Here is a 25,252-nt window from a genome sequence, read left to right as displayed (position 1 = left end):
CACTTGTCCAGAGCAGGATTGCCTGATGGCACTTCTGCTGAGCATGGTAGCCTTACCATGAGACATGGCTACTGTAATCCATCTACTTAAGTTTCACGGCAGGGTCTACCAGTGATTAAAAAAAACCTCAAAGGCAATACCCATCATTTTATCATCTTTATATGGAGTAGACTGTGTCTATTTTGCCGGAAAACCTAAGGAGACCAATGCTAGTGTTTTATTATCACCCTAAGAGTGGAGGGATGAACCCATTTGGGGTGCAGGTAGAAACTGAGGCGGAGAACCCATGGAGAAATCATGAAGGTGACACTTGCTCTCTGACAGGTCACTCTGCAACATTTTCCATTCCCTGGAACAGACCTGCAATAGCAAACAATCTGGGACTGAATGGGCACATCTACATGCACAATTAATGTACATGAATAAACTCTGGAGTACATTGCTCCAGAGTTTATTTGTGGGCAGCACATTGAGCCTGGTCAGAGCAGCCAAGCCTGGCAGCAGCCCAGGGCTGCTCTGACCAGGCTCAATGTGCTGTGAAGGGGCTGGTTGGGTCATGAGCCCTAACATCGAAGCACCCTCATGCCCCAGGCACCTGGGCAGCATCTATACATGCCCTGCTGCACACAAAAATACTCTGTAGCAAGCTAGTACTCCAGCAGGCAGCTCCCACATTGAAGCACTCTCATGCTCCAGCCAGCATCTATATGTGCTCTGCTGTACGCAAAGAAACTCTGAAGCAGGCAAGTACTTGTATTTACAGTGCAGGAGTGGGTGGGCAGCAGATTGCACCTCTGCCCTGGCTCCAGCCTGCTCTATGGCTGCTTCAAGATCCTGTCCCTGGCCCTGGAGCAGCTCCCCACCCAGCCATACACCCTGCCAGCACTGCTTGGGCGGGTCTCCGTGGAAACCCTGGCCCCAAGCTGTCACTGCTTCTGGGGTTTCCATAGGGGCAGCTGGGAAATGGAGTCCACCATGGGTTCGATCTGGCCAACAGGCCAAATTTTTCCCAACCCTGCATTAAAGCCTCATAGGCCAGATCCAGATGTGCAGGCATGTGTGGTTTGTGGTGCTGCAAACTTCATTGTAGCACCACAAACCACACACCCAGCATGTTAAAGCATGTCCCGTACTGCAAATTTGTAGTGCGGGGGCAAAATTTGCTACCAGGAAATCCTAGTAACAAAAAAAAACTGTCATAAAAAAGTGGCAGGGGTGTGTGCTGGGGAGACAGAAGCTCAGTCTTCCTGGGAGAAGCTCTGGCTGCCAGCCAAAGTGCCTCCCCTCCTCTGGTTCTACCCCGGCTCCTCCAGCACTCCAGAAGCTAGGAGGAGCAGGAAAACGGCAGTTTCCCTGGAACAGGGCATTTTGTCCCGCACCAAAGTGCACATGCAGAGGCATGTGCAGTGGCAAAAAGTAGCAGCATACATTTGTAGCAGCACATTTTTTTTAGCGCTGCAAGCGCGCGCCCCTGCATGTGGGGATGTGCCCACAGTGCTTCAATTACTCAGGGTCATCTTTCACCTCAAATTCCAACGTGATGGCAAAAAGTAAAAGTGATTCTATCATTTCAAGATATAATCTGAAAAATATCTGATCAGGAATGACTTAACCTTATATAATCTCTATACTAAAAAATAGATAGATATAGATATATAACTTCCTTATTACTACAGCCTAGTTCATATTAAACCAATATTCTTAACCACAGAACATTTCTCATTGATTATAAAAATGAAACAACCTCAGTTTCTTTTGTCCTTTAAATTTTTGTTACCATCAAAAGCTTGCTCTCAGACTTACGGATAAAAGAATTCAGAAAGACTTTCTTCATAAGACATCTTCATTTTCTATCCTAACGTCTTGCATGATGGAGAACAGAACAACTATTTTTGTACATTATGTTGTATATTGTAAAAACAATGTTGGTCTTTCATGCAGAAATGAGCAAAACAAGTCAGGTATATAGTTGTCAACATTTTATAAAGAGTGTTTGGGGATCTTTCTGATTGAAAAGTTGCCTAAAAACATAAATTACTATCATTATTATTTTAGAATAAGCAATTCTCTCATACAAATTGAACTCTCCAAATTGGTCGTTTTGTAAGAACATGTTTTCATATGTTGTATATTGGTAATAAGCACCCTGACTTCCAAATACTTACAGTAGTTCTGTTACTAGGCTTGCTTTACAAATCCTAATTTCATTTTGGTACAACTACTCCATCTAGTGTTTAATCTCCATGGTTGTTTTATGATTCAAAAACTGGGAGAATGTAGTTTCAATGTTGCCAGATCTTTGGAATTCATCACAAGCCTCACAATAGTTTATGTCCAACATAGAGCCCCTGAGGTGAGCAATCCTATGAGAATTTGGGGATTTGTTAAGTACTAACTATTCTGATTGAATAGAAAAGTTTGGAAATGAGGCTTATGTGTTCTCTTCAGGCTCAGAAATCAGAAAGCAAATAAATTAAAAAAAATATATGATATTTAGGTTAATTTCATGTTTTGGGGCCAGATTTATCATTTTAGGCTATGTGGATTTGGCAAAACTATAGCTTATACCCTACCCCCTCTAAGTTATGTGGGTCAGATTCATCTCTACTTCTGGTGAAGAGATTTTTTTTTTTAAAGTCATTTTACCTGCCTTTATCTGGAATGGACAGGAGCCAATTCAGCCTGTGACTCGAGCAAACACATACCCTTGTTGCTATTGTTCCTATGGACTATTGCAGCTGTGCAGAATCCACAGGGCAGAAGCATAATGACCAGCCCCCTTTCACTGGTAGCAGACACACCTCCCGAAGTGCAAGGAGTAGAGCCATGCTCAAATAGCATTTATGGTCCTGTGTAGCTTCTTTGTGCCTGTTTGGCCAGCAGGAAAGGGCAGAGATACAAGGATGAGTCCTCTGTCAGAAGGACTCATTGTTACAGAAAAAGTGACCCCAGCATATCCTAAGGATATAACAAACTAAGAAGTCAAATAAAAAGAAGCTCATTTTTTTTAAATTCCATGAATTTAGGTGGGGAAATAATTTTTGAATGGTTGGGGTTAGCTGTACTATAAGTGACCCTAAATAAAGCATTTGGCGTTCTTCTTTATCAGTTCCATTAACAAGAAATCAGTGGACTGGCTACAATTTCACACATTTTTTAACAAACGTATTAGGAAGCTGGGAGCAGTGTCTAACAACTCTGCAATGTTATAAGTTGCTGCTTTCAATGGCTTACACGTGTCTTCCTTCCATGAGCTACTAAACAACCCTGCATTCAATTATTAAAACTAAAAACAGCTAAAAATCCATCTGCAACTTATTTCCATGGTCTTTGTCATTACACAAGCTCAAATCCACTGGAAAGTTCTCATGCTGTTAGATGGCAAGTGACAAAAATATTGTTTTATAACTAATTTGTTTTCAGCAAAACACCGAGTGAGAACTCACAAAGTGAATGCAGACTTGCAGTGTCTTACTTTCTTTGTATACTTAAGTGGTGCATTTTAACCGTTACAATCTCTGATCTAGACCCACCTCCCTTTAAAAGTGGGGGTTTCCAGAAGCATAAACTGAAGTTGTGTGCCAAACTCTTTGAAATTCAAGCAGGAGTTAGATGGTTAACTGGTTGTGCCTTTGAGTATCTTCCCCAAAGTAAATGGAAAGTGTCCCACTTCTTTCAACTGCAAGTCCCATGCTTATACTGGGACCACTGGGGGCCTGGTCCTCATTCCATCAGCAGAAGGGCAGAGTAGCTACAACCTCCAGACCTTTGTTTGCAGCTCTGTTGCCAGCTGGTAACCAGGCTGAGACCCTGTTCTAAAGGCACCAGTCACTGGGGTATTTAAGAGTTGAATACAGTATGTTGATAAAGATAAACATGAAACACGCAGCATTACAAAAGAGTGAAGTAAATGATGTCAGTGAGCCATTATATTATCATGCCATGAAGGACCACAGTAAGAGCTTCAACCTGAAACTGAGACTAGGGCTTCTTTGTCTGAGATGCTGTACATACATAGCAAAAGATATCCCCTGTCCATTAGAGATGGGGAACAGAGAAAATTATGTGCAGAGGTAGGAACTGAATTAAAATCTCCCATGCCAGTGTCTTAACCCTGCCTTAAAACCTCCTTCCTGCTTTAGTCCCTGGCACTGCAATATGCAGACAGCCGCCTGTGTGGGCACATCCATGGAGCTCAGTGAGCATGCCAAGACACACCTTGGTGCTCTATATAAACTGCTACCTCCTGAACTGAAAGTAGTGTTGCTGCTCTAGTACAGCACTGTGAGTAATTGGGACTCCCACTCTGGAAAGCTGACTAGCCTTGGCTAGAGCACCATATAAACATGGCACTGCTTCCAGTCTGAGGCAGCATACCCTCAGCTGAGTGGTGTGTTTCAATATTGGGTTGGGTGGCATGTTAAGTGATATACATACAGTGGTGACACTGGGTGCCATGCAATGTTAGTGCTCTTAGGTGTACAAATATGTTTCACATGATAAACCTGGGGATTTTAAATAGGAATCTACAGTATTAGAAACATTCTGCCCTGTGTGCTCTTTCTGAGTTCTTTGCAGCAGAAGAATTGCTCTATTATTTTTCTATAGTCAAAAAATGAGTGAAAACTAAGAGCTGGCATTTTCTGAGGGATGCCTTGAGTCTAACAAGGGGTGTCATGAGTCTAAAAAAATTTGAGAATCGCTGAGATACAGAAATGATCTATGGGGCCATAACATCTTCTCCTGATCATTTGGCTGAGGAAGACAGACAGGTAGGCAGAATGGGAATGAACAGAGATTAGTTTCTGCCTCTTCTCTTCATCTCCCCTCCAATTAGTTTGCCAGGAGGTAAGCTACCAAGGGAAGTCTTCTGAACTAGTGTGGCAGACTTATCTGCTTGAGCCCCGGCACATCCAGGGCTTGAGAATTCTCAATTCCGATTGGTGGACCCCATCCACCAATTGGGGGAGAATGGGGAGGAGCCAGCACCACCCCTTTCCTGAAGGGAAGGGACGAGGAGCTCCCAGACCGAGTTTGGACCTGCAAGCTACAGGCCCACTGGACTTCAGGGGGTGGAGCCCCCTGAGGGTATAAAAGGAGCGGCATGAGCTGCACGAGGAGATACGGCAAGGGACGATGGAGGGGGAAGAGCCCGAAGAAGGCCTCCACCAGGATCCCTTCTTCGCCCCCGCAATGCACAGATCAGTGCACGGGGCTCAGGCTCTGGGAGCTGCATTGAGGTGGCTCAAGCCTACATCCCCAGCAGGGGGCAGGCCGAAGCAGTGTGCAGACCAGCACACAAAGAGCTGGCCCTGGCAGTAGCTCAAGGCTGCTCGGGCCCCATATGGTGTGCAGACTGACACACAGAGGACCGGCCTTAAGAGAAGCTCAAGGCTCCTGGGGTTAGCCCCAGCATAGGCCAAATATCCGGAGCCTCACAGTGTGGCCCAGCCAAGGAACTAAAAGAGCCCCGGAGCCTAGATCAGGGCCCGGGAAAGAGAAGGCCCAGGTGTAAGGCTGGGTAGACTGAGCTGGCAGTGGCTTGATTCCCTCCAGGAGCTGGAAGAACCCTCAGTGCCCAAAGCAGGGCACAGAGCCAGAAGGGGAGGTCTCAGTGTGAGGCAGACAGCACCGGGAGCCTCTGACTGAGTGGAGGACCCTGAGGTCTGGTCAATGGCTCCTTGGAGAGTATTGTGAGTTGCTGACAGAATCGGGTCCCACAGGGGAGGCACTCACCAGTTGTACCAAGCCTCTGTAGGGTGAAGGGCTGAGAAGGCCATCCCAAGGTGGGTTGCCCATTAAGACAAGCAGTCCCAGGAGGGGGTTCCTGGCTTACCATATTGTAAATACTTATCTGTATACCCTTAGTGTTGTTGAAAGATATAATTAGAAAGGCTTACCAGAAGTTTTCCTTTATCTGTTGAGTGATACCTACCGAGATGCTTACATATATATATTGGGTAAGGATAGTTAAGAGCATTGGCATGGAGCTGACTTTATAGAGGAAAGAGGGACCTGAGCTCAAATCATGGGTGTCCTTCTCACAGAACTGTCGCCTGCCTCATCTATCCCTTCCAAATGAGGATGGCCACACCCTTGGGTGTTCTCAGGTTACACTAGGCATACGTCTAGCACAGATCACCTGGACCAAGGTGAAGTCAGAAACAACCAGACTGTCACCCCAAGAGTCACAATTTGGTTCCTGGCCAGCTCCAGAGAGAACACATTGAAGTGCTGCTCCTCGCTTGGCACCTCTAGCAAAAATTCACAATCACTTAGCAGTGTCCCAATATTCATAGCACTTTGTGTCTGGAAGTTAAAAGCTGTTTCCAAGGCTGTATTATCTCATATAAAAATGATACACACAGCAGTGTGTGCCTCAGGGCACTGAAAGAAAGATTTATAGCTGGTGAATGTTGTAGTGGGAATAAGTATCTCAAAGGGCCCAACATGCCATTAGTGCATAGACATACCTCCCACTAACATACTGTGTTAACTTCGACAAGCAAGCAAGCTACATTAGAAATGCGCCCACTCCAAAGTAACCTGCATGCTTTTCCTGTTGTTTTGGAAGCAATCCAAAATATTGCAAGACCAATACATGCAGGATGGCCAAAGAGATAACGGTCACTTTGAAGTTTATTTACTGAATAAAGTTAGCTCCCTAAACACAAAAAAGCACAGTCATCTTTGCTGGCTCAGGAAGAAAATGGTCTGATTCAGTGTTACCATTTACTCTGGACCAGATTCCAGTACCTTTCCTCACATTGCGTGCATCTACACATGCAATTAATGTGAAGCAATAAACTCCAGCACATATCACGCCAGAGTTTATTGCTCCCAGGAACTATGCCTACATGTGTGTCCAGGACTGAAGCACATTGAACTGGGGTGGAGCAGCCCCAGCTGGCAGAGGACCTGGGGGTGACACCAGAGGGTCTGCAGAGGGGCTGGCTGCAGCATGAGGGTGCTTCAGTGCAGGGCTAGCTAGCAGGCAGCAACCAGACTGAAGTACCCCTGTGCCCCAGCCAGCCCCAATAGCATCTACACAAGCATTGCTGTGCAGTAAACAACACCACCATGATACTACTAATATTTGCAAGTACTAACCTACTGCAGCATTTATTAGTTTATTGCAACTTAATATAGGGCCACATGTGTAGACGCAGAGACTTTACAGTGGAGCTAACTAGGCAGCTGCGCAGTAAGTGTCTCATGTAGATGCATCCACTGTGTAGTAAGTTACTTATAAATAGGGCCATGCAAAGCAATGGGAGCTGATGTGGAGGTACATGATACTCACTAGCAGGAACTCTGGTGTTCCCCATTTGAAAACTGAAAAATCCCTGATAAAAAAATCCCAAAGTCACTCTGTAAAATACCCCCAAATTCATGTTCCTCCACAAGTAAAACAAAAGACTGTGGAGGGATGTGGGGGGCCATAGGGTATGTGGATAGGTGTGGCTGGATTGTGGGGGGACTGATCAGGAGGGTTGGGTCCCTTGCCCCCACAGGGTGCAGCCCTCCTGCACAGCTCAGACTGCCCCCCACAGGGGCCACAGCCCCCACAACAGGAGGCACATGGCCCCTGCAGAGGCTATCACCCCCGCCCCTGCAGGGCCCATATGCCCCACCCCTGCTTGCTCACCCAGCCCCTGGATTGTTGCCCCACCTGGCCCCATCCCCCACCGGCTCCTGCAGCTCCCCCCGATGGCTGCCCCACCAGGCCGCACCCCCCCAGGACCCCCAATGGTTGCCTTGCCCAGCCCCATCCTCTGCTTGCACCTCAAGCCCCACTGTGGCTGCCCCCCTGACCCCAGCCTCCTGGCACTTTAAAAAGAAAAAGTCTTGCATTCACTGACAGTAGCAGGGGCTATGGGGGCTCTGGGGCCTCATGGCAGAGCCCTTTCACACACAGAACAGGGCAGTGGGGGGTAGCGGGGCTCCCCAATGCCCCCTCCATCCAGCCCTGCCCCTGATGCGCACCCCCCACACCAGGCAAAGTTCAAGACTCAAAAAAAAAAGCCCCACACTCACCAGCAGTAGCAGCTGCTGTCAGGGTCACTGAGGCCTCATGGCAGAGCCCCTCCACACAGCATGGGGCAGCAGGGGGTAGTGGGGCCTGGCCTCGGCCTCCTGGCACTGGTGCTGCCACGGCCTCATCGCACAGGTGCGTCCAGGGTCGGCCCTGGCCCTCTTTTTTCCCTGTGGTTTTTTTTTTAACCCCTGGATATCCAGGGGTTTAATTTTGCTCCTGTGCTGCAAATTTGCAGTGCAGGGAACATTTTTTTGTTCCCACATGTGCCTCTTGCAGTATCTCCAAGGGGTTTGAGACACTGCAAGAGTGCACTCGTCTGGATGCACCTACTGGGTGCAACTACATGTGCTATTAAAGCAACATGATAAACTCTGGCACACTTTGCACCAGAGTCAGATGTGCTCCCAGGCACAGCATCTGCATATGTACCCAGGACCACACCAGTTTGAGCCAGACAGAGCAATCACGGACTGGCAGCAGGCTTGGGGGGTCAGCCCCAGGCTCTGGATGGCAGTGTCGGGCAGCAAAAGGGCTGGCTGGGGCACTAGAATGCTGAAGTGTGGAGTTGTTCTGCAGGCAGCCCCTGTACTTTAGTACCCTCGTGCCCCAGTCAGCCCTGTCACCATCTACATGTGTGTTTCAGTGCAGTAAATGACTCCACCATAAGATACTACTGTCTCTGACAATACTACCCTATGCCGGAGTTCATTAATTTACTGAACCCTAATACTGGTACACATGTAGATAGTAATGCTTTACTGCAGAGCTAATTAATCAACTCCACAGTAAAGCGCATGTGTAGATGCACCCACTGTGAGTAAGGCTGTCAGAGACTGCAGCTTTGGGTGAAGTTCTGCTCTGTGTTTGAAAAGAGCCCATTACTCAGCAAAAGCAGTGAAGTCCCTATTTAAAAGTGGGGGTACTGAATGATTTCCTATTTCCTGGCAAGATTTCTGGTCTGCTCTATTATAATTAATTATAGTAGTCAAATCCATTTTTACTTTCTAGCCACAGACTCTGCCTCCCTTTCTTACAATAAGCAATACCTTTCTCTGCATCTAGCTCCATTAAAATCAAGTTAATGGAAAGTCTGTCTTTCAGTTTAATAGGTACAAGATATAGTCTGTAGCAGATGAAAATACTGTAATATACTGTATGCAAACTAATAGTCAAGTAGTGACCATTTTGAACAAATTTTTTAAATAATTTTGGAGCATTCAACCATCTCTCTTCGCCACTTACTCTCATTATTGCTGGTGATAGCTACAACCTATCAAGTAAAATAGCTAATAACATTTTTACCCAACCAAAAATAACCTGGCAAGGCACATGCTCATATACCTGAACAAGGAAAAAAGACAGCTCACCAGTAAATAATGGTGGTTTTGATTATGTCTGATTTTACTTTCTCACTTTACTGGTAAACTATCTTCCCATTTCACTGAGGTAAGATATTTTCCCATATCCTGAGAAGATATCTCTAATCATGTCCCTGGAAGGGGTTTGAGCTGAGCTGAAGATAATATACAAGGAGGCTTTCAAAGTGAAAATAATTATTTCCGATCTTGTTAACAGGAACTCACCCCCAGCTCCCAGTCCACACACACACACACACACACACATCAGAACAGCAGCCGCAAAGTGAAGTTTGGAGCCACTTGCTTATTAATCGCAGTGTGGTTGAACCTTATTCAGGTCACTGCCCTGAGTAAGAATGACTCTCTGATACTGTGCAAAGGCTTTCTCTGCTTCAGAGGAGAGCATCTCTGGGAAACATTCTGTAAGGAAGGAAAGCAAAGTATCAACATATGGTTACCCCAGGTATAGAATAATACTTGAGGAACACATGCACCCTGTCAATCTGCTGTCTGTTTCCCAGTCTCAGTAGGGTGGCAACTCCTTCACAAAACTGCCATTGTGCAGATGTGAGGAACACAGGACATATAAGTACCCAGTACATCACACTAGTTTTTTGCTAAGGACCGGAATGGTTCTCCACGTAGATTATGCTTTAGATGCACAGCCGTCAAAAACACAGAAGCTAAGCACAAATTAAAAATTCACTGCACAAATCTTAAGGTTACATAAAGCAATAATTCCTATTAAAACCCAGGGTGTCAGTATACTCATGAATGCAAAAAACAAATTGTGCTAGAAACGACAGTTTGTTTTTTAAAGCACAGTGGCATACAGTGGTGCACATGGACTGTTCTTCAACCAGAGAGGTGACCTTGTGGGCTGTTTGTGTAGGACAAACATTAACAGTGTATCAAAACACACAGAAATTCCCTTAAGTGGTTACAGGACTAACTGCAGTTCAGTCCCCTTTTTTGGTCTTTCTGAGTATACTCCCTTGGGATCCAGGCCTTCTGCCTCCATCTATACTTGGGTAAAATTCTGCAGTTCTTCCACTCCAACAAACCTCTGAGTTAAATCACATTGCACATATAGCATGCTTACAAACCATGGTCCCACTGCGTTTAGGCACCAATGGCTCCTCCCCTCATCTGTGTTCAATGGACCACTGTTAAACACTGTTAAACATGGTGACCAGAAAATTGTCTTAAGACCAAAGAATTGTTTATTTTAACAGTAGCAACAAAGGCCATCTCAATTATCTTCAAAGACATCTAGTGGTACTTACACGGCTTTCAGGTCACTAATCACAATTCTACTCCAACCTGCAGAGCAACCATAAAACTGCTAAGACCCGTAGTTTCCTTGTGTGCTTTCAGTTTGACCTGAAAAGTTACCTAGAGACCTAGATTCACTACTGCACGTGCACAGAAGCAAGCCAGAACAACCACCTAGATGTCTAACCCCCACTTAACTTTGTTGCAATCCAGTACCATCTGAGAAGTGCACAAACTTTGCCTAAATCCCCAAATCATAAGATAGAAAAAAACAATGCTGAATGATTCTTTGAAGTTCGCATCATGCATGCAGTACAATGGTAAAATGGGAACTTCCCACCTTTAACTCAGTAATAGCTAGGACACTTGCCCAGGAAATGACAGGCCTGGCTTCTAGGCCCTTCTCACCATAAGTGGGTTTGAACCTGCATCACCCATTTCACAGCAAAATGCCCTAACTAGAAGATCATGGACTATGCAAATGTAAGGGCATCTTCCACCCAGCATATTGAAGTGGGGACACTCAATGGAGGGGTACACAATAGGCATGTAGCCAAGAGACCATGCAAAATGATGTCTGGCTCTGCAGAGCAGTAAGTCTTCCTGGATAGGTGCCTGGATAGAGAAGCTCCACCTCTACTGTACCTCAGCATCACTTGTAATGCACTTGTATTCAGCATCCTCATGCTTCAAAATGGCAGCGAGGGTCCTTGAACTAAAGCTCATCAAATGCCACCCCACACACACCACAGAGCACATATAAAGACACCCTTGTTTTTTAGATAAGCAGCTGATAAGTCTTAGACATCCAGTGGGTGGAAAAAGATCTGGACTTAAGCTTTCAAAGACAATGGATGTTTTAAATAACAATCTACATGCAATTCTATCATACTCCAAAGCTTGCCATTCCTTCACCCTGACCTAGGCAAGCCTAACTTTTCGGGAACTCCCAATGGGCCCCTGGGTCTCAATCTGATTTTTCCAAGCAAATGTCCTTTTTTCCTGTCATTGTCCTTTAATTTGCTGTGGTTATGGTCTATCTAGTTTTGTAGGTTGGCTGTGGAGGAAGGAAACCCCTCAAACTAATCATCATGGTGCTGCCCCTTAACAATTTTCTAGTGGTTTCTGATGGGTGTTTTCTCTGGGGCTATTCTTTTCCTTTCAACCTATTCTTCCAGAGAGTCTCATGTTGACTTAACCCAACATTATCATACTAAGCACACCCCAAAAACAGCCTTTATAACTCATTATATAGAAGCTCGACCTCTATCATGCCTAGTTATTGAACAGCAACAGGAACATGGATGTAGAGCTGGGCTTGCTGTTTTGCAGGGAACAGACAGAAGGAATGAAGGCTCTGTTCCAAGGAATAATTTAATGTGGTCTTTGTGTCTGCTTTCTTTCCTGTTGCATAAACAACTGTTGAATGGTTTGATGAGGCTTTAACATGTCTACAGACAAAATAACAATCCACTAGATTTCTTCCAGGTGCAGTCTCTTCTGAAAAAGGCCCACTGAACTCCAAGCCAAATAGACTCCTTAGCAAGAAAAGGAGAGGTATGCTGCATAACACCATCTATAGAGTCCAGTAACTGTTTCATAAAGTGGACAGAATGACAAGGACAGGAAATGTGCTCTTTTGGGTAAAACCAAAGTGGAGGTGGAAGTGAAATTGGTATCATCTCCTCTCCTTTCTGACTCTGTGGAATTCCCTCTGAACAGTCTCCACATCTCTGGTACTTCCAGATTCTGGACTAGGTAGTAAGGGTGTGGAGTCATGTGCTGATCATAGCATAATCTCATTTTAAATTTCCAAAAATGTCCCTGCATAAGAATATTCTGACCCTTCTATGTTCCCATTTCTATCCCATCCTGTTACCACATCAGAATCAGCACAATGTAGAAGTAACCCAGACGTTCCCTCTTTCTTCTGACTGTATCCCTATGTCCTTGTTATGCCAGCAGAGGAAGCGAGAATAGAGTAGAAATCTCTGTGTCAGCAATATACCTCCAGATCTTTGCTGTGGGGCAACAATCCTTACCTGACAAAATGGCAAGCCTAAATAGGAAGAATCTGGCCTACAGAGTCCTGGCATTCTTGTTTAAAGCTGGTAGTACTCTAAAGAGGACTTTAGCTAGGATATATGGGGAAGCTTTTTTGCCTCACTAATGCTAACGTGGGGAGATATTGTAACAGGTCCATGTGGTAAGGAATCATTCATAAATTCACATTAGCTCTGCAGTTCAGACAGTTGTTATGTACTTTTTATTTAATTAATTGAATGTGCCCTTTGTCATATTTTTCATTTGTGCTACAACCATAGTACCTTTTCATTTACTGGTCTATTCAACTTACAAAATGGAAAATGTGTAACCATAGTTATTACAGTATTCTGACAAATAAATTATTTTTAGGAAAAACTGTTAGTAGTTAACACAGTGGTTCTCATCCTTTTTAGACTTGAGGCACCCCTTGCTAGACTCAAGGCACCCCTCAAAAAATCCAGTTCTTAGTTTTTGCTCTTTTTGACTACAGAAAAATAATAGAGCAATTCTTATGTTGCAAAGAATTCAGAAAGATCACAGCAGATCAGAATGTTTTTGACACTAATTCCTATATGAAAACTCTGGATTTATCATGTGAATCATGTTTGCACACCTAGGAGTGCTAACATTTCATGGCATCCCATGACACACTTGAAAGGATCTCAAGGCACCCCAGGGTGCCATGGAACTGTGGTTGAGAATCACTAACTTAACAAAACCCAGTAAAATAGAGTAGATTTGCTTTGGGTTATATAATGCATCATTATCCACAACTTTAGGGAAAAGTTTAGTGTGTAAGCAAGTATATAGACAATGTCCTAACAGGTATGCAGGAATCTTGTCTTCCTGATGGATCCCATAGTGTTTGGACAGGTCGTGAGCCTGCTCTTTACTCCTTGCATCATGTAGCTCTCTACACATGTACAAACTCAAGGCAATATCAATATAAAATGCTACCATTGGGTGTGTCCAGATGAGCCCACATATGCTTCTTGCAACATCTCAAACCCCTTTGAGAGACTGCAAGAGGCACATGCAGGAATGACAAAATGTTCCCTGTGCTGCAAGTTTGCAGCGCGAGGGCAAAATTAGACCCCTGGATATCCAGGGGTCAAAAAAACCTGCACAGAAAAAAAGTAGGGCAGGGCACAGTCTGGGACTGTGCCCTGAGGCAACCAGAGGCTGGGTCCTCCATAGAGACGCTCTGGGTGCCAGAGCGTCTTTATGGTTAGCCCTCACTCTGGTGCTGAAGCATGCTGCCTGCCTGTTAGGGCAGGCAGTGTGCCAGCAGCAGGGAGCTGGACCCAGGCTCCACTGCCAGTAAGTAAGGGGTCAGGGGGCTAGAGGAGAGGGGAGGGGACCATGGGAGGACCCCCCACAGGCCCCGCCCACTCCCCCAGCCCCCCAATCCCTCTCCCGCCTGGCCCCATCCCCCCCCAGCTCCCTGATCCCTTCCCCATCTGACCCCATCCTGCCCCCCAATCCCTTCCCCACCCAGCCCTATCCCCCCCAAACCCCTGATCCCCCCGATCCCTTCCCCACCCAACCCCATCCTGCCCCTCCACCCCCCAATCCCTTCCCTGCCCAGCCCCATCCCCTGCAGCCCTCCTGATCCCTTCCCTTTCCTGACCAGCCCCAGCCCCCACCAGACCCCTGAGCCCCTCCACTCCCTGCCCCCCCCCAGAATTGGGGGGACAAAAAACCAAAAAACCCAACCCCCCGCACTTACCGGCAGTTCCAGCTGCCGTCTGTTTCACTGGGGCCCCACCCACACAGTGCAGGGCAGGGTGACAGCCCCAGCAGCACCAGCCTGGGCCCTGCTGCCCCCCGCTGCCCTGTGCTGCCCGGGGGGGCTCTGTCAAGAAGCCTCGGAGCCCCCCCCTCCACACACACACAGAGCCCCTGCTTGGTAAGTAGAGGCTTTTTTTCTTTTCTTTCTTAAGTGCTGGAGGCTGGGGTTGAGGGGGCAGTCATGGGAGGATGGGGGTGAAAGTGGGGGATGGGGCTGGGTGGGCAGCCATTGGGGGCCTGGGGGAGCGGGGGGGTGAGGCTGGGGGGGCAGCAGGAACTGGTAGGGGATGGGGCCAGGCAGCGCAGCAATCCAGGGGGCTGGGGGAGCAAGCAGAGGTGGGGTGTGTGGGCCCTGCAGGGGAAGTAGTCCCTGTGGGTGGGAGGAACATGGATTTGGGGGTATTTTACAGAGCGACTTTGGGATTTTTTTTAATCAGGGATTTTTCAGTTTTCCAATAGGGAACACCAGAATTCCTGCTAGGGAGGCCAGTGGCAGAACCCTGCTTGCTCAGAGCTGGCAGCTTGGACCCATCTGGCTGTGGCTGACCTCCTGGCAGGAGGACATGCTTTGACAGTTCAAAGCAGGCCACCACACCCAGAACATCTTCCAGGTGATAGCTGCCCAGATGGCCGGGCAGAGGCACACATGGCAGTAGTGCCACACATAGGCCAACCTTTCAACCGCAGCCCACTGGCAGCTGGCCCAGAGGGGCAGATGCCTCATCCAGCATCTGGCAGGCGCGCAGCAGGTCATAGATGGGCAGCAGCCCCTACTGCCAGACTGCTGCAGTGGGTAGAGGGTGCAGGGAACTCTCAGGGCTGCTTCAGCAGTCCAGCTAGCACAAGGGGTAGTGTCCCCAAGTACTAAGTGGCTGGGCCCCAGAAGCTCCTGAGAGCTCATAGCCCTGAAGCTACTTGCTAGGGCAGCTTTTTGTACTGCTGGAGCCAGGACAGGTGCTGGCCCCAGGCTCTAGCTCCTCCTGGCTGCAGATCTGGGAGGAGCCAAGCAGGGTTATTTTGCCCCAAGTAGCACAATTTGCTCCGCTACAAAGTGCATGTCCAAGCATATGTAGAGGCAAAAAGCCCCGGCTCAAATTTGCACCTTTTCTACGTGAGCTCCTGCAAATGCACGTGCTTGCATGGGCCCCATTCAGATTTGATAGTTTTAAACATACCTTTCAGTCACTTTGTCTAGATGTCAATGACTACACAGAATACAAGACAGTGAAAAATAACCATCATGGTCACCATTTGCCAGTTCCAGCATCTTAGAACACTAACTCCATCCATCTCTTATCTTCCTACCGTCTTTCTACTGCAATTGTGATATACATTCATATATCAAAATATACATACACATACAGAGACATCATTCTACACTCAAAACAAATGCAATTGCTTTTGTGGTAAAAAGGAAAATTGAATTATCTCCATAAAATGGAGAAAACACGTTATTCTCACTTTTGCCCTATTTAATTAAAAATGGTGGTGGAGTTCATTTCACATTAAAATGCTCATCTCTGATCCAAGACTAAACATGGCAAAATTTCATCTCAGAACAGAAGCTTGTGGAGTGATCACAAAGTCCTGGTTTTCCACACCCACTAGAGAACAATTTTAGTGGGGGGGCACTAATAAACATTGGACAGTCCATTGCAGGGGAGCCAGGTAGCAACCCACATTATGGCTGCATTTTTCTTTCCCTTACACTTAGTTTCAGACCCTACTTTTCCCCTCCCTACCTTGCCCCTGCCCCTATGAAAGATAGAATCATGTGAAAATAGGGGGAAGCATTAGAGATACTGACTTTTTGAAGAACACATGGGAAGTAGTAAAATATTTACCTCAAATATGCGCAGAACTTTAGCCAGTGCCCCAACTTCTTCTTTCAGAGAGAAAATCAAAGAGATGAAGCTACTTTCATTTGTGTGTTCTTCGATGTACATAGACTCCTGAAAAATAAAAGAATAGAGGGAAATAGACTGGAAATATAAGGCTCAGTGCTGCTCTGCAGTAATTTCTCCATCAACACAAAGGGAATCTAAAGCTGCTTTGAACAGACATCTGAGGAACCCTCTCCAGGACAGAAGGTGTATCAAGCCAGAACCGAAATATACTCTGGCCTTGCTGGTTTCTTTCTGTGGGCCTGCTGGGATGATGAACTGGTACATCAGACTAGTACCGGGGTTGGAGCTGGGAAAGAAGAGCAGTAAGAATACTGCATAGCATTTCTGTCCTGCCTTATCTCTCAGATACAATTAAATTATTAAGCTCATAAATTACTTATTAGCTTTGGTGCACCTGAGAATATGAACTCTTAATATGAGCACCTTTTCATCTGCTGTGAAAAGATATTATTTTAGGTTTTTGTTTCATTCAATAAGCCCCTTAAGATTCAGCACAGCTACAGATCAAGGTGGTCTTATCCAGAGAGCCAGTATTATGACCTTACTTAGTTCTGCTGAATTGCAACGGGTAAAAAAGTTAAAAGAATGTTGTTGCAACTGTAAAGAACTTCCTGTGAATAAAAACAAGGTGACAAGATATGCTTTCATTTATACAGTATCATAACTAGGGGCGGGCAAGAGGGATATTTGCCTCAGGCATAAAGTTAAGATGAGTGCCCAAAAATCACTCCCATCCCCATGAAATCCATACCCTGACAGCATACCCATGCTGGGAACAGTCCCAAGGGGCTGCCGCTGCTGCTTTAAGAGCAATGGGTAGGGTGGGTCAAGCCCACATGGTGGCAACAGCAGCTTAGCGAGGACTGTGTAGGAGATCCTGGAATGGGTAAGACTGCTGCCCTCCCTGGCTCTCGCTCGCATCCCAACCCCACTCTCAGAAGTGTGCACTCACCCCCCCACAGCTTGGCCATAGGGTTTGCCCCGGGCATCAACTCTGCTTGTTACACCACTGCATTAGCATTTCTTAATAACTCCTATTTTATCAAGTTCTGCTTCCTTCAATTATTAAGAAAGACATGTTAGGACGTCTAGCTTTTATGGTACTTACTGGTTCCCATTACCATAGTATATGAGTACCTCTCAATAATTTAATGTATTTACTCTCATAACACACCTATGAGGAAGGAAATATCTGTTATCCCCATTTTACAGGTGAGGAACTGAAGCGTAAGAAACTAAGGACCAGATTTTCAAATGTGCCTAAAGATACCAAAGAGCACCTAGTTGGATTTTCAAAGCACGTATATCACCTACACGTGTATCACCTACTGATTTCAGCAGAAGCTAGATGCCTTAAGAACTTCTGAAGCTCCAATAGGGCTTCTATCTGAAAACACCTTGAAATTCATCTGACCCAAGGGGCATGTCTACACAGCCTTCCTCCTGATGCCACTGACAAAAAAAGCCTCTCCCATTCAAGCACACCACAGACCAGTAAACTACACAGAATAGGTAGCTCAGTTACACACCTGAATATGAACTCCAGGGTTACACAGGAAGTCTGTGGCAAAACAGGGAACTGAACCCCAGTGCCATAAGCCCCTGGCTAGCACCTAGATTGCTGATTTATCCTTTCCATTTCTCTTTGTAATGTTATTCAAGATTGTATTTTCTGGGTCACCTTGTAGCTTTATTTCTCACACTAAACTCCTGGTTAAATTCATATATATATATATATATATATATATATATATATATATATATATATATATAATAGTGCCAGGATATACGAAAGACTAATTCTGCAGCAAAAGGAGCAACCAGCTTCCTACTTGCACCCAAATAGAAAAGATGGTTCTTTGCAGGACTGTATTTCCCAGTTACACACAGAACAATGATCTTTTAAAAAAACCCTGTTGTTATTTTGCCAAACAATCTTTTCTCATGCTGCTAGCATGAGAACTGTAATTGTGAGAGGTGGATCTCTGCCTAGCTCTACTCCCTGTGGGCCTTAATGGGGCTGGTATAGACAGTAAAAACTATTGAACAGAGGCTGGTTATTTTTTCCTGCTGTGTTCAATATTTGCTCTGCACCTAGCACAGTGATATCCTTAGTCATAACTAGGACCCCTAGGCAGTATGATAATATTATAGCACCTTTTGACTAAGGTTTTCAAATCACCTTGCCATTAGTAACCACAAACATATCACAACACTCTTAGGCAACAGGTAATGGATAGACAGTGGTCATTAGGGTTTAAAACAGCAAATGTTTAATAGCATATGGCAGGACTACTTAAAAGTTTAGGGTGGCAAGAAAAGAATACCACTGCCAAAACAAACTGCTGGAAGAATTTGGATGTAATTACAACTGACGAACATTAGTCTAATTAAGATTTGGCTACAAGGATTAGCAATCTTACTCTTATAGGCACTGTCATTAGTCCTGCAATAAATACAAATGGTCAGGACATGTGCTTTACATTTCACATGAAAGCTACAACCTCAGCAGCACCTCCATAACTGTTGGCAGTATATTGGAGTACTGGTTTTATGCAGAGTTAAAATGAATACTGGCACCTGTCAAGCTGTCAGCACCACATCCTGCAACATTTATCTGTTCTCTGAGGTGATGTATCCAACTATTGATCCATTCCTGCTTAAGTTACTAAGGCTGAGGGAGAGGGCAATAAACTGTGATATGGTGCCCAGCTAATGAAAGACATTCACTCATGAAGCAATCATGTAACTAAATGATGAAACTGTTCTGTTCAAAAAGGCAAAACAAATATCTAGAGTCTGCCCAAGTCAATGAGGTTTAAATTAGTCAATAAAAAGCATGGTCTTTCTGAAATGGTAGCACCAGATGACTTTGATGTTCTGCATGCAAGGTCCCTTGCAAAATAAATAGGAATTTATTACACACAAAAAAAATTGAAAACAGAGTTATTACATGAATGTCCGGCAAGTATAGTCAGCATTTGATTTTAATAAACTTTGTTTTAAACAGTTTCAAACTCAGTCAACTTTGCCATTAAAGTGATCTGTTAAGTCAGTGGTGCTCATCATTTTTGTCCTGTGGGCCAACTGGGTGGTGTGTAGCTGGTCCACAGGCCAAATCCAGACTGTACTGCTTCTGCCCAGTCCTGCATGCTGGGATTAGGGCCATGGGACTCTGCATCACCTCCATCTAGCCCCATGTGCCAGGATTAGAACTCTGGGACTGGGACATTGTCTCTGTCAGGCTCTGCGCTCTGGAATTGGCACCCTGGAGTCCCATGATGCCTTCTGCAACGCCCCATGCCTGGAGTTCGGTGTTCAAGGGCCTGCATTGCCCTCTCCCAGCCCTGTACTGGTGTAAGGTCCTGCACCGCCCTGTGCTCTAGATCCAACAAGCAGGTCCCTGGCCTGCAAGACTCCCCACAGACACATGGGAAGCCCCATGGGCTGAATGACAAAGCACCAGGGGCTGGATCTGGCCCACAGGCCAGGGGTTGAACATCCCTGTTTTAAGCAAATGTCCCACATTAGAGCACTGCACTGGCCCCCATCCCAGGTTTACATGAACATATATGGCAAAGAGAAAAGTGAGAGTTCAACACCTACACAGTACACAGTCAGAGGCACAAATCCTGCAAAGCAGCTACAAGGTACTTTTTAGACCATGTGATTTTAAACTCTGCCCCTAGAAATTCTAACCCAAACCCTGATACATTCTGTTTCGTTCCTGACTTTAACTTACTGAATCAAAATTTTTTTGGACAACTTTTCCATTAAAGAGACTTTTCTGCTCTTCTGAAAAAGTAAATTTGTAGTTCACATAATCAGATCTATTACAATAGACTGTGACACTAATCCTGGAAGCATTCTGTCACATGCTTCACTTTATAATTATAAGCAGACCAGCTAAACTCAGGAAAACTATTCATGAATTAAGAGAAGTTTTTGCCTTAATCATCTGCAAAATGGGGAGATGAAAAGCTTTTTTTTTTTCATTGTAGAACAGATGTGTGAAGTGCTTAAGATTCTTATCCCTCTTCTGAGGCTGGGTGCTATGAGTAAGAAATACACCGAAGCACACACACCAGTCATAAAGCTTTGAGAAATAAGTACGACCACAGTTTTTGTATGCACTTATTTATGCTGCTTCCTATTTTTAAAATTTTTTGCACTAGGCACAGCAAATTTGGTACAGTTTTCCTTTTATTAACACAAGTAACAGTTTACTCTCTCACAACTGACATGTATGTCTCATTGGCTAATGAGATCAAGCCCTCTACAGCATCCTATAAACCCACAGGATGAGATAGGATAACTTTTTGAAAAGCACTTACATGATTTAGGACTGAGTAAAAGTGACTTAGACATTTTGGGGGCCTATGTCTCTTTAACTTTTGAAAGTGGAATTTGATTTTCTAAGCCACTGAGAAACAAACGTTTTAATGTACTATGGATTTCAACTGGAATTATGATTTCAGTTGGAATTAGGTAACTAAATGCCTTTAAAAACCTGATCCCCAGGTGTTCTTGAAAATGTTGCCACAATCTTCTCTTGGTTGATTTTTGAAAATGTATGCAACTTTTTATTTTTTTTAGCAATTCTGCCCTGACTTTAGTTATGTTGCACTGGGGCAAATGAATAAGGAATTTGGTTCTAATATTTCATCTGCAGCATTGATCATAGAATACTTCTGTCACTTTCTTATACAGTAAATATAATGTTCACAGTTTACTGTGAAGCATTCTGAAGCTATGCTTTCAATGTTGGAATGTTAAAATTGGAATTTTAAAAAGGCATGTACAGCCTTAACCCTCTTTATCACAATAAATACATTCTTTTTCTAACATACATATGGAATTGTTCCAGATCTACTCTTTTCTTCTTCTATATGCTGTATATATACAAATACATTTGATAAGATTTTATGATTTTGCTCTAACATCTCTCCTCTGTTTTATTGTTAGCCAGATTTTTTTGTTATTCTGGCACATCTGTAAATACAATTTACAATAAACAGCAAATCCATTGCCAAAAAGACGACTGGGCAGAGTACACACTGCACCTGCTAAAACAGCAACCTTTTTTTATTACAACACATAGGTGGATAATACCTAGTGGCTCATCAAAAGATGTACAATGACAGGGGCGCAAAGTAGGTGGGAGAAGGAGTTATCCTTCTACCTCCAAGAGTGGTATATTTTCACCTGCTGGGCTAAGAACACCTGCCAATGCCACACTACTTACCAGGAAGGGGTCTCCATTCATTTTGCAGTGTTCTGCCTCCATGTTGAAAAGCCAATAACACTCAGGCTGAAATGCCCTCTTCTTTCAGGAGTAAAAGCCTTCTGACCTTACCAGGTCTGACAGAGCTGTACTGTGCAAAGGCATTTAAAGTACAGAAGGCAAGGCAAGTCCATCCCTTTCTCACTCCTTTCTTGTTCCCTCCTCCTTCCCAGCTGAGAGTGGACAGATGGGGGGGCGTTTTCCATACACACCCCTGTCCCACCCCCCGCCCACTTCTGGCACAAGGGGTATGAAAAGTTACATGAATACAGTAGGAGCAGTGGAGTTCAAATCTCTCCAGAAGTGTCATTTAGTTAATACTCCTTTAGCATCTGGTCTCCCTCTGTGACTATTGTGGGTGGCATGGTCTGAATTAAGATCCTTTCTTTTAGAATAACACTGCATGCTCTTCCCACTGTAGTTGTATGAAGCAAAATTAAGTAGTTTCCATTCTATATCCTTGGTTATTTGAGTGGTAATTGTACAGTATATAACAACAGACAGGGTTTACACTTGGATCTATTTTAATAAGTCAGTCAGTCCAGGGAGGTAATCCAGAGAGTCCACAGTGCCCTGGACATAAAGAAAAGCCGCAAGGACGGAAGAGATAGAAGAAGAGAACTATGACAGCTGAAAGGACCAGAGTGATAATGGGGCAGCAGCAGAACAATCAGAAGAACCAAATGAGGTATGTATCACTTTAAGCATAAAAAAAGACTGCAAAAGGAACCAAAAAAGAGAATTTTGAGTGCCTTTAAAGATGGTCAGTAATGGGGACTGCAATGAACTGCACAGAACAAAGTTAGAAAAGAAGTATGATGGGAAGGGTGAAGAGATGCTCTAGATTTGAAACACAGCATAAGAAGGAATAAGAAACAGCAAGTTGACCTACCTTATATGGAAACAGGGGTAAATGTTGAGCTGTACACCAACACAAGCCACACTGAAGTAGAAAACATCAGCCTATTTATCTAGTGAAGAGAAGTCCTTTGGAATGAAGGAATTGCTTCACTACCCCTTTATCCACTAGAAATGGTTGGGTTGGATGTATGCTAGAGATAAATTACCGCCAATTCTGCTTAAAAGTTTGATACATGCTAGCTCTAAATTCACCATCCAGCGTAGGGTGTCAAAGGCCTGCAGCAAGGCACAGCCCTAGACTTCATGAGGGCAGATTTCAATGAGGTAAGGAGACTAGTCAGCTAGGCACTGAGGTTCCGGAGGGGAGGGGAGGGGAGTTGGGAGTCCAGGAAGAGTGGTCGTTCCTTAAGGAGACGATCCTCCAAGCCCAAAGGGTGACAGTCCCCATGCAGATCAAAGGGGGCAGGAGTGCTCAAAAGCCCCCATGGCTCACCAAAAGCATCTATGAATGTCTCAAAGCTAAAAAGGAGGCATACACCCAATGGAAGGGAGGGGCCATCACCAAGGAGGATTATACCTCCATTGCCCGAGATTGTAGGGGGCCTGTTAGGAAGGCTAAGGCAGAGATGGAACTGGGACTAGCGACCCAGATCAAGGATAATAAGAAGTCCTTTTTTAAATACATAGGGGGGTAAAAAGAAGGTACGGGGTAACGTAGGGCCTCTGCAGGATATGCTAGGAAATCTGGTGGTCACACCAGACGACAAAGCTAACCTCTTTAACAATTTCTTTGCCTCCATCTTTTTGAGCAGCAACCGGGGCATACCCACCACTGGGATCCCTGATTGACCCATGGGAGGCACAGCCAGGCCCAGGGTCAGTGAGAACCTAGTCAGGCAACTTATGGTGGGTCTAGACGTGTTCAAGCCAGCAGGTCCTGATGATCTGCACCCCAGAGTGCTGAGGGAATTAGCAGAGGTCATTGCGGGACCCCTGGCACAGCTTTATGAGCGCTCATGGTACTCTGGCGAGGTGCTAGAGGACTGGAAAAGGTCCTGTGTGGTCCCCATTTTCCAAAAAAGGGAGGAAGGAGGAGCCAGGAAACTACAGGCCCATTAGTCTTACCTCAGTCCTGGGGAAGCTCTTTGAGAAAATTATCCAGGAGCACATCTGCAAGAGACCAGCAGAGGAGATCATGCTTATGGGCAACCAACATGGGTTCATTCGAGGCAAGTCCTGTCAGAGCAACCTGGTGGCCTTCTACATCAAGGTCACAAAATCCTTGGATGCAGGTGTCGCGGTTGACATAGTCTTTCTGGACCTTAGGAAGGCCTTCAACACTGTCTCCCACCCCATTCTCATTAAGAAATTAGGTGACTGTGGTTTCGGTGCCTACACAGTCAGATGGGTCGCAAACTGACTGGAGGGCTGCACCCAGAGAGTGGTGGTGGATGGGTCTTTTTCGACCTAGAGGGATGTGGGCAGTGGGGTCCCCCAGGGCTCGGTCCTCAGGCCCACACTGTTCAACATCTTCATTAGCGACTTGGACAAGGGGGCGAAAAGCACCTTGTTCAAATTCACGGATGACACTAAGATGTTCAGAGAAGTAGGCACGCTGGAGGAGAGGGACAGGCTGCAACTAGATCTAGACAGGTTACAGGGGTGGGCGGATGAGAACAGGATGGGATTCAATACTGATAAGTGCAAGGTACTGCACCTGGGGAGGAAGAACCAGCAGCATACCTACAGGCTGGGGAACTCCCTTCTTGTCAGCACAGAGGCAGAAAAGGATCTTGGTGTCATTATTGATGCCAAAATGAACATGGGCTGCCAATGTGGGGACGTGGTCAGGAAGGCTAACCGCACCTTGTCATGCATCCACAGATGCATCATGAGCCGGTCCAAGGAGGTGATCCTCCCCCTCTATGTGACATTGGTCAGGCCGCAGCTGGAGTACTGCATCCAGTTCTGGGCTCTGCATTTCAGGAGGGATGTGGACAGCATTGAGAGGGTCCAGAGGAGGGCCACTTGCATGATCAGGGGGAGAGGAGAGGCTACAGGACCTGAGCCTGTTCAGCCTTCACAAGAGAAGGCTGAGAGGAGATTTGGTAGCCATCTACAAACTGGCCAAGGAGGACCAGCAGGCTATGGGAGAGTCCCTGTTCCCCTGAGCACTACTGGGAGTAAAGAGGAATAATGGCCATAAGCTGACAGAGAGCAGATTCAGGCACTACTTCACAGTCAGGGTGGCTAGGATCTGGAACCAACTTCAAAGGGAAGTGGTGCTTACTTGTACCCTGGGGGGTTTCAAAAGGAGGCTAGATAATCACCTAGCTGGGGTCATTTGACCCCGGCATTCTTTCCTGCCCATGGCAGGAGGTGGGACTTGATGATCTGCTCAGGTCCCTTCCGACCCTACCTACTATGAAACTATGAAATCACTGCCAATTACTTCTGCTTTAAAATTCTAATAAGTGCTAATTCTAATAGATCACATTTTGACACCCCAATTTAACATCCTAGTATGACTTTGAAAACCAATGGAACTACTTACAGAGGACTTGAGCACAGCTGGTGCTAATAATGAGAGTACTAGGGTCATAATTGCAATTATTTACTGAACAATGAGCTTCCAAAGTTAAATGACACTTTGGGTGCTGTAAATGCTTCTTCCTTAGGGCATATATTTCTA

General features: G+C 45.4%; 1 protein-coding gene across 1 annotated transcript in view; it reads right to left on the bottom strand.

The window, feature by feature from the left end:
* The window catches only part of PAH (phenylalanine hydroxylase), a 64,193-nt gene extending 42,382 nt beyond the window's left edge, over positions 1 to 21,811 (bottom strand). Inside the window, exons 1-2 of the mRNA XM_006278392.4 lie at positions 21,661 to 21,811; positions 16,353 to 16,460 (exon numbers count right to left, since the gene is read on the bottom strand). Coding sequence (XP_006278454.1) covers positions 16,353 to 16,460; positions 21,661 to 21,702 — 150 coding nt within the window. The 5' untranslated portion in view covers positions 21,703 to 21,811. The remainder of the gene's footprint in view (positions 1 to 16,352; positions 16,461 to 21,660) is intronic.
* Positions 21,812 to 25,252: the final 3,441 nt, after the last annotated feature.

This window comes from Alligator mississippiensis, chromosome 4 (assembly GCF_030867095.1).
Source record: "Alligator mississippiensis isolate rAllMis1 chromosome 4, rAllMis1, whole genome shotgun sequence".
Lineage (NCBI taxonomy): Eukaryota > Metazoa > Chordata > Crocodylia > Alligatoridae > Alligator > Alligator mississippiensis.
This window is presented reverse-complemented; position numbering and strand designations above follow the sequence as displayed.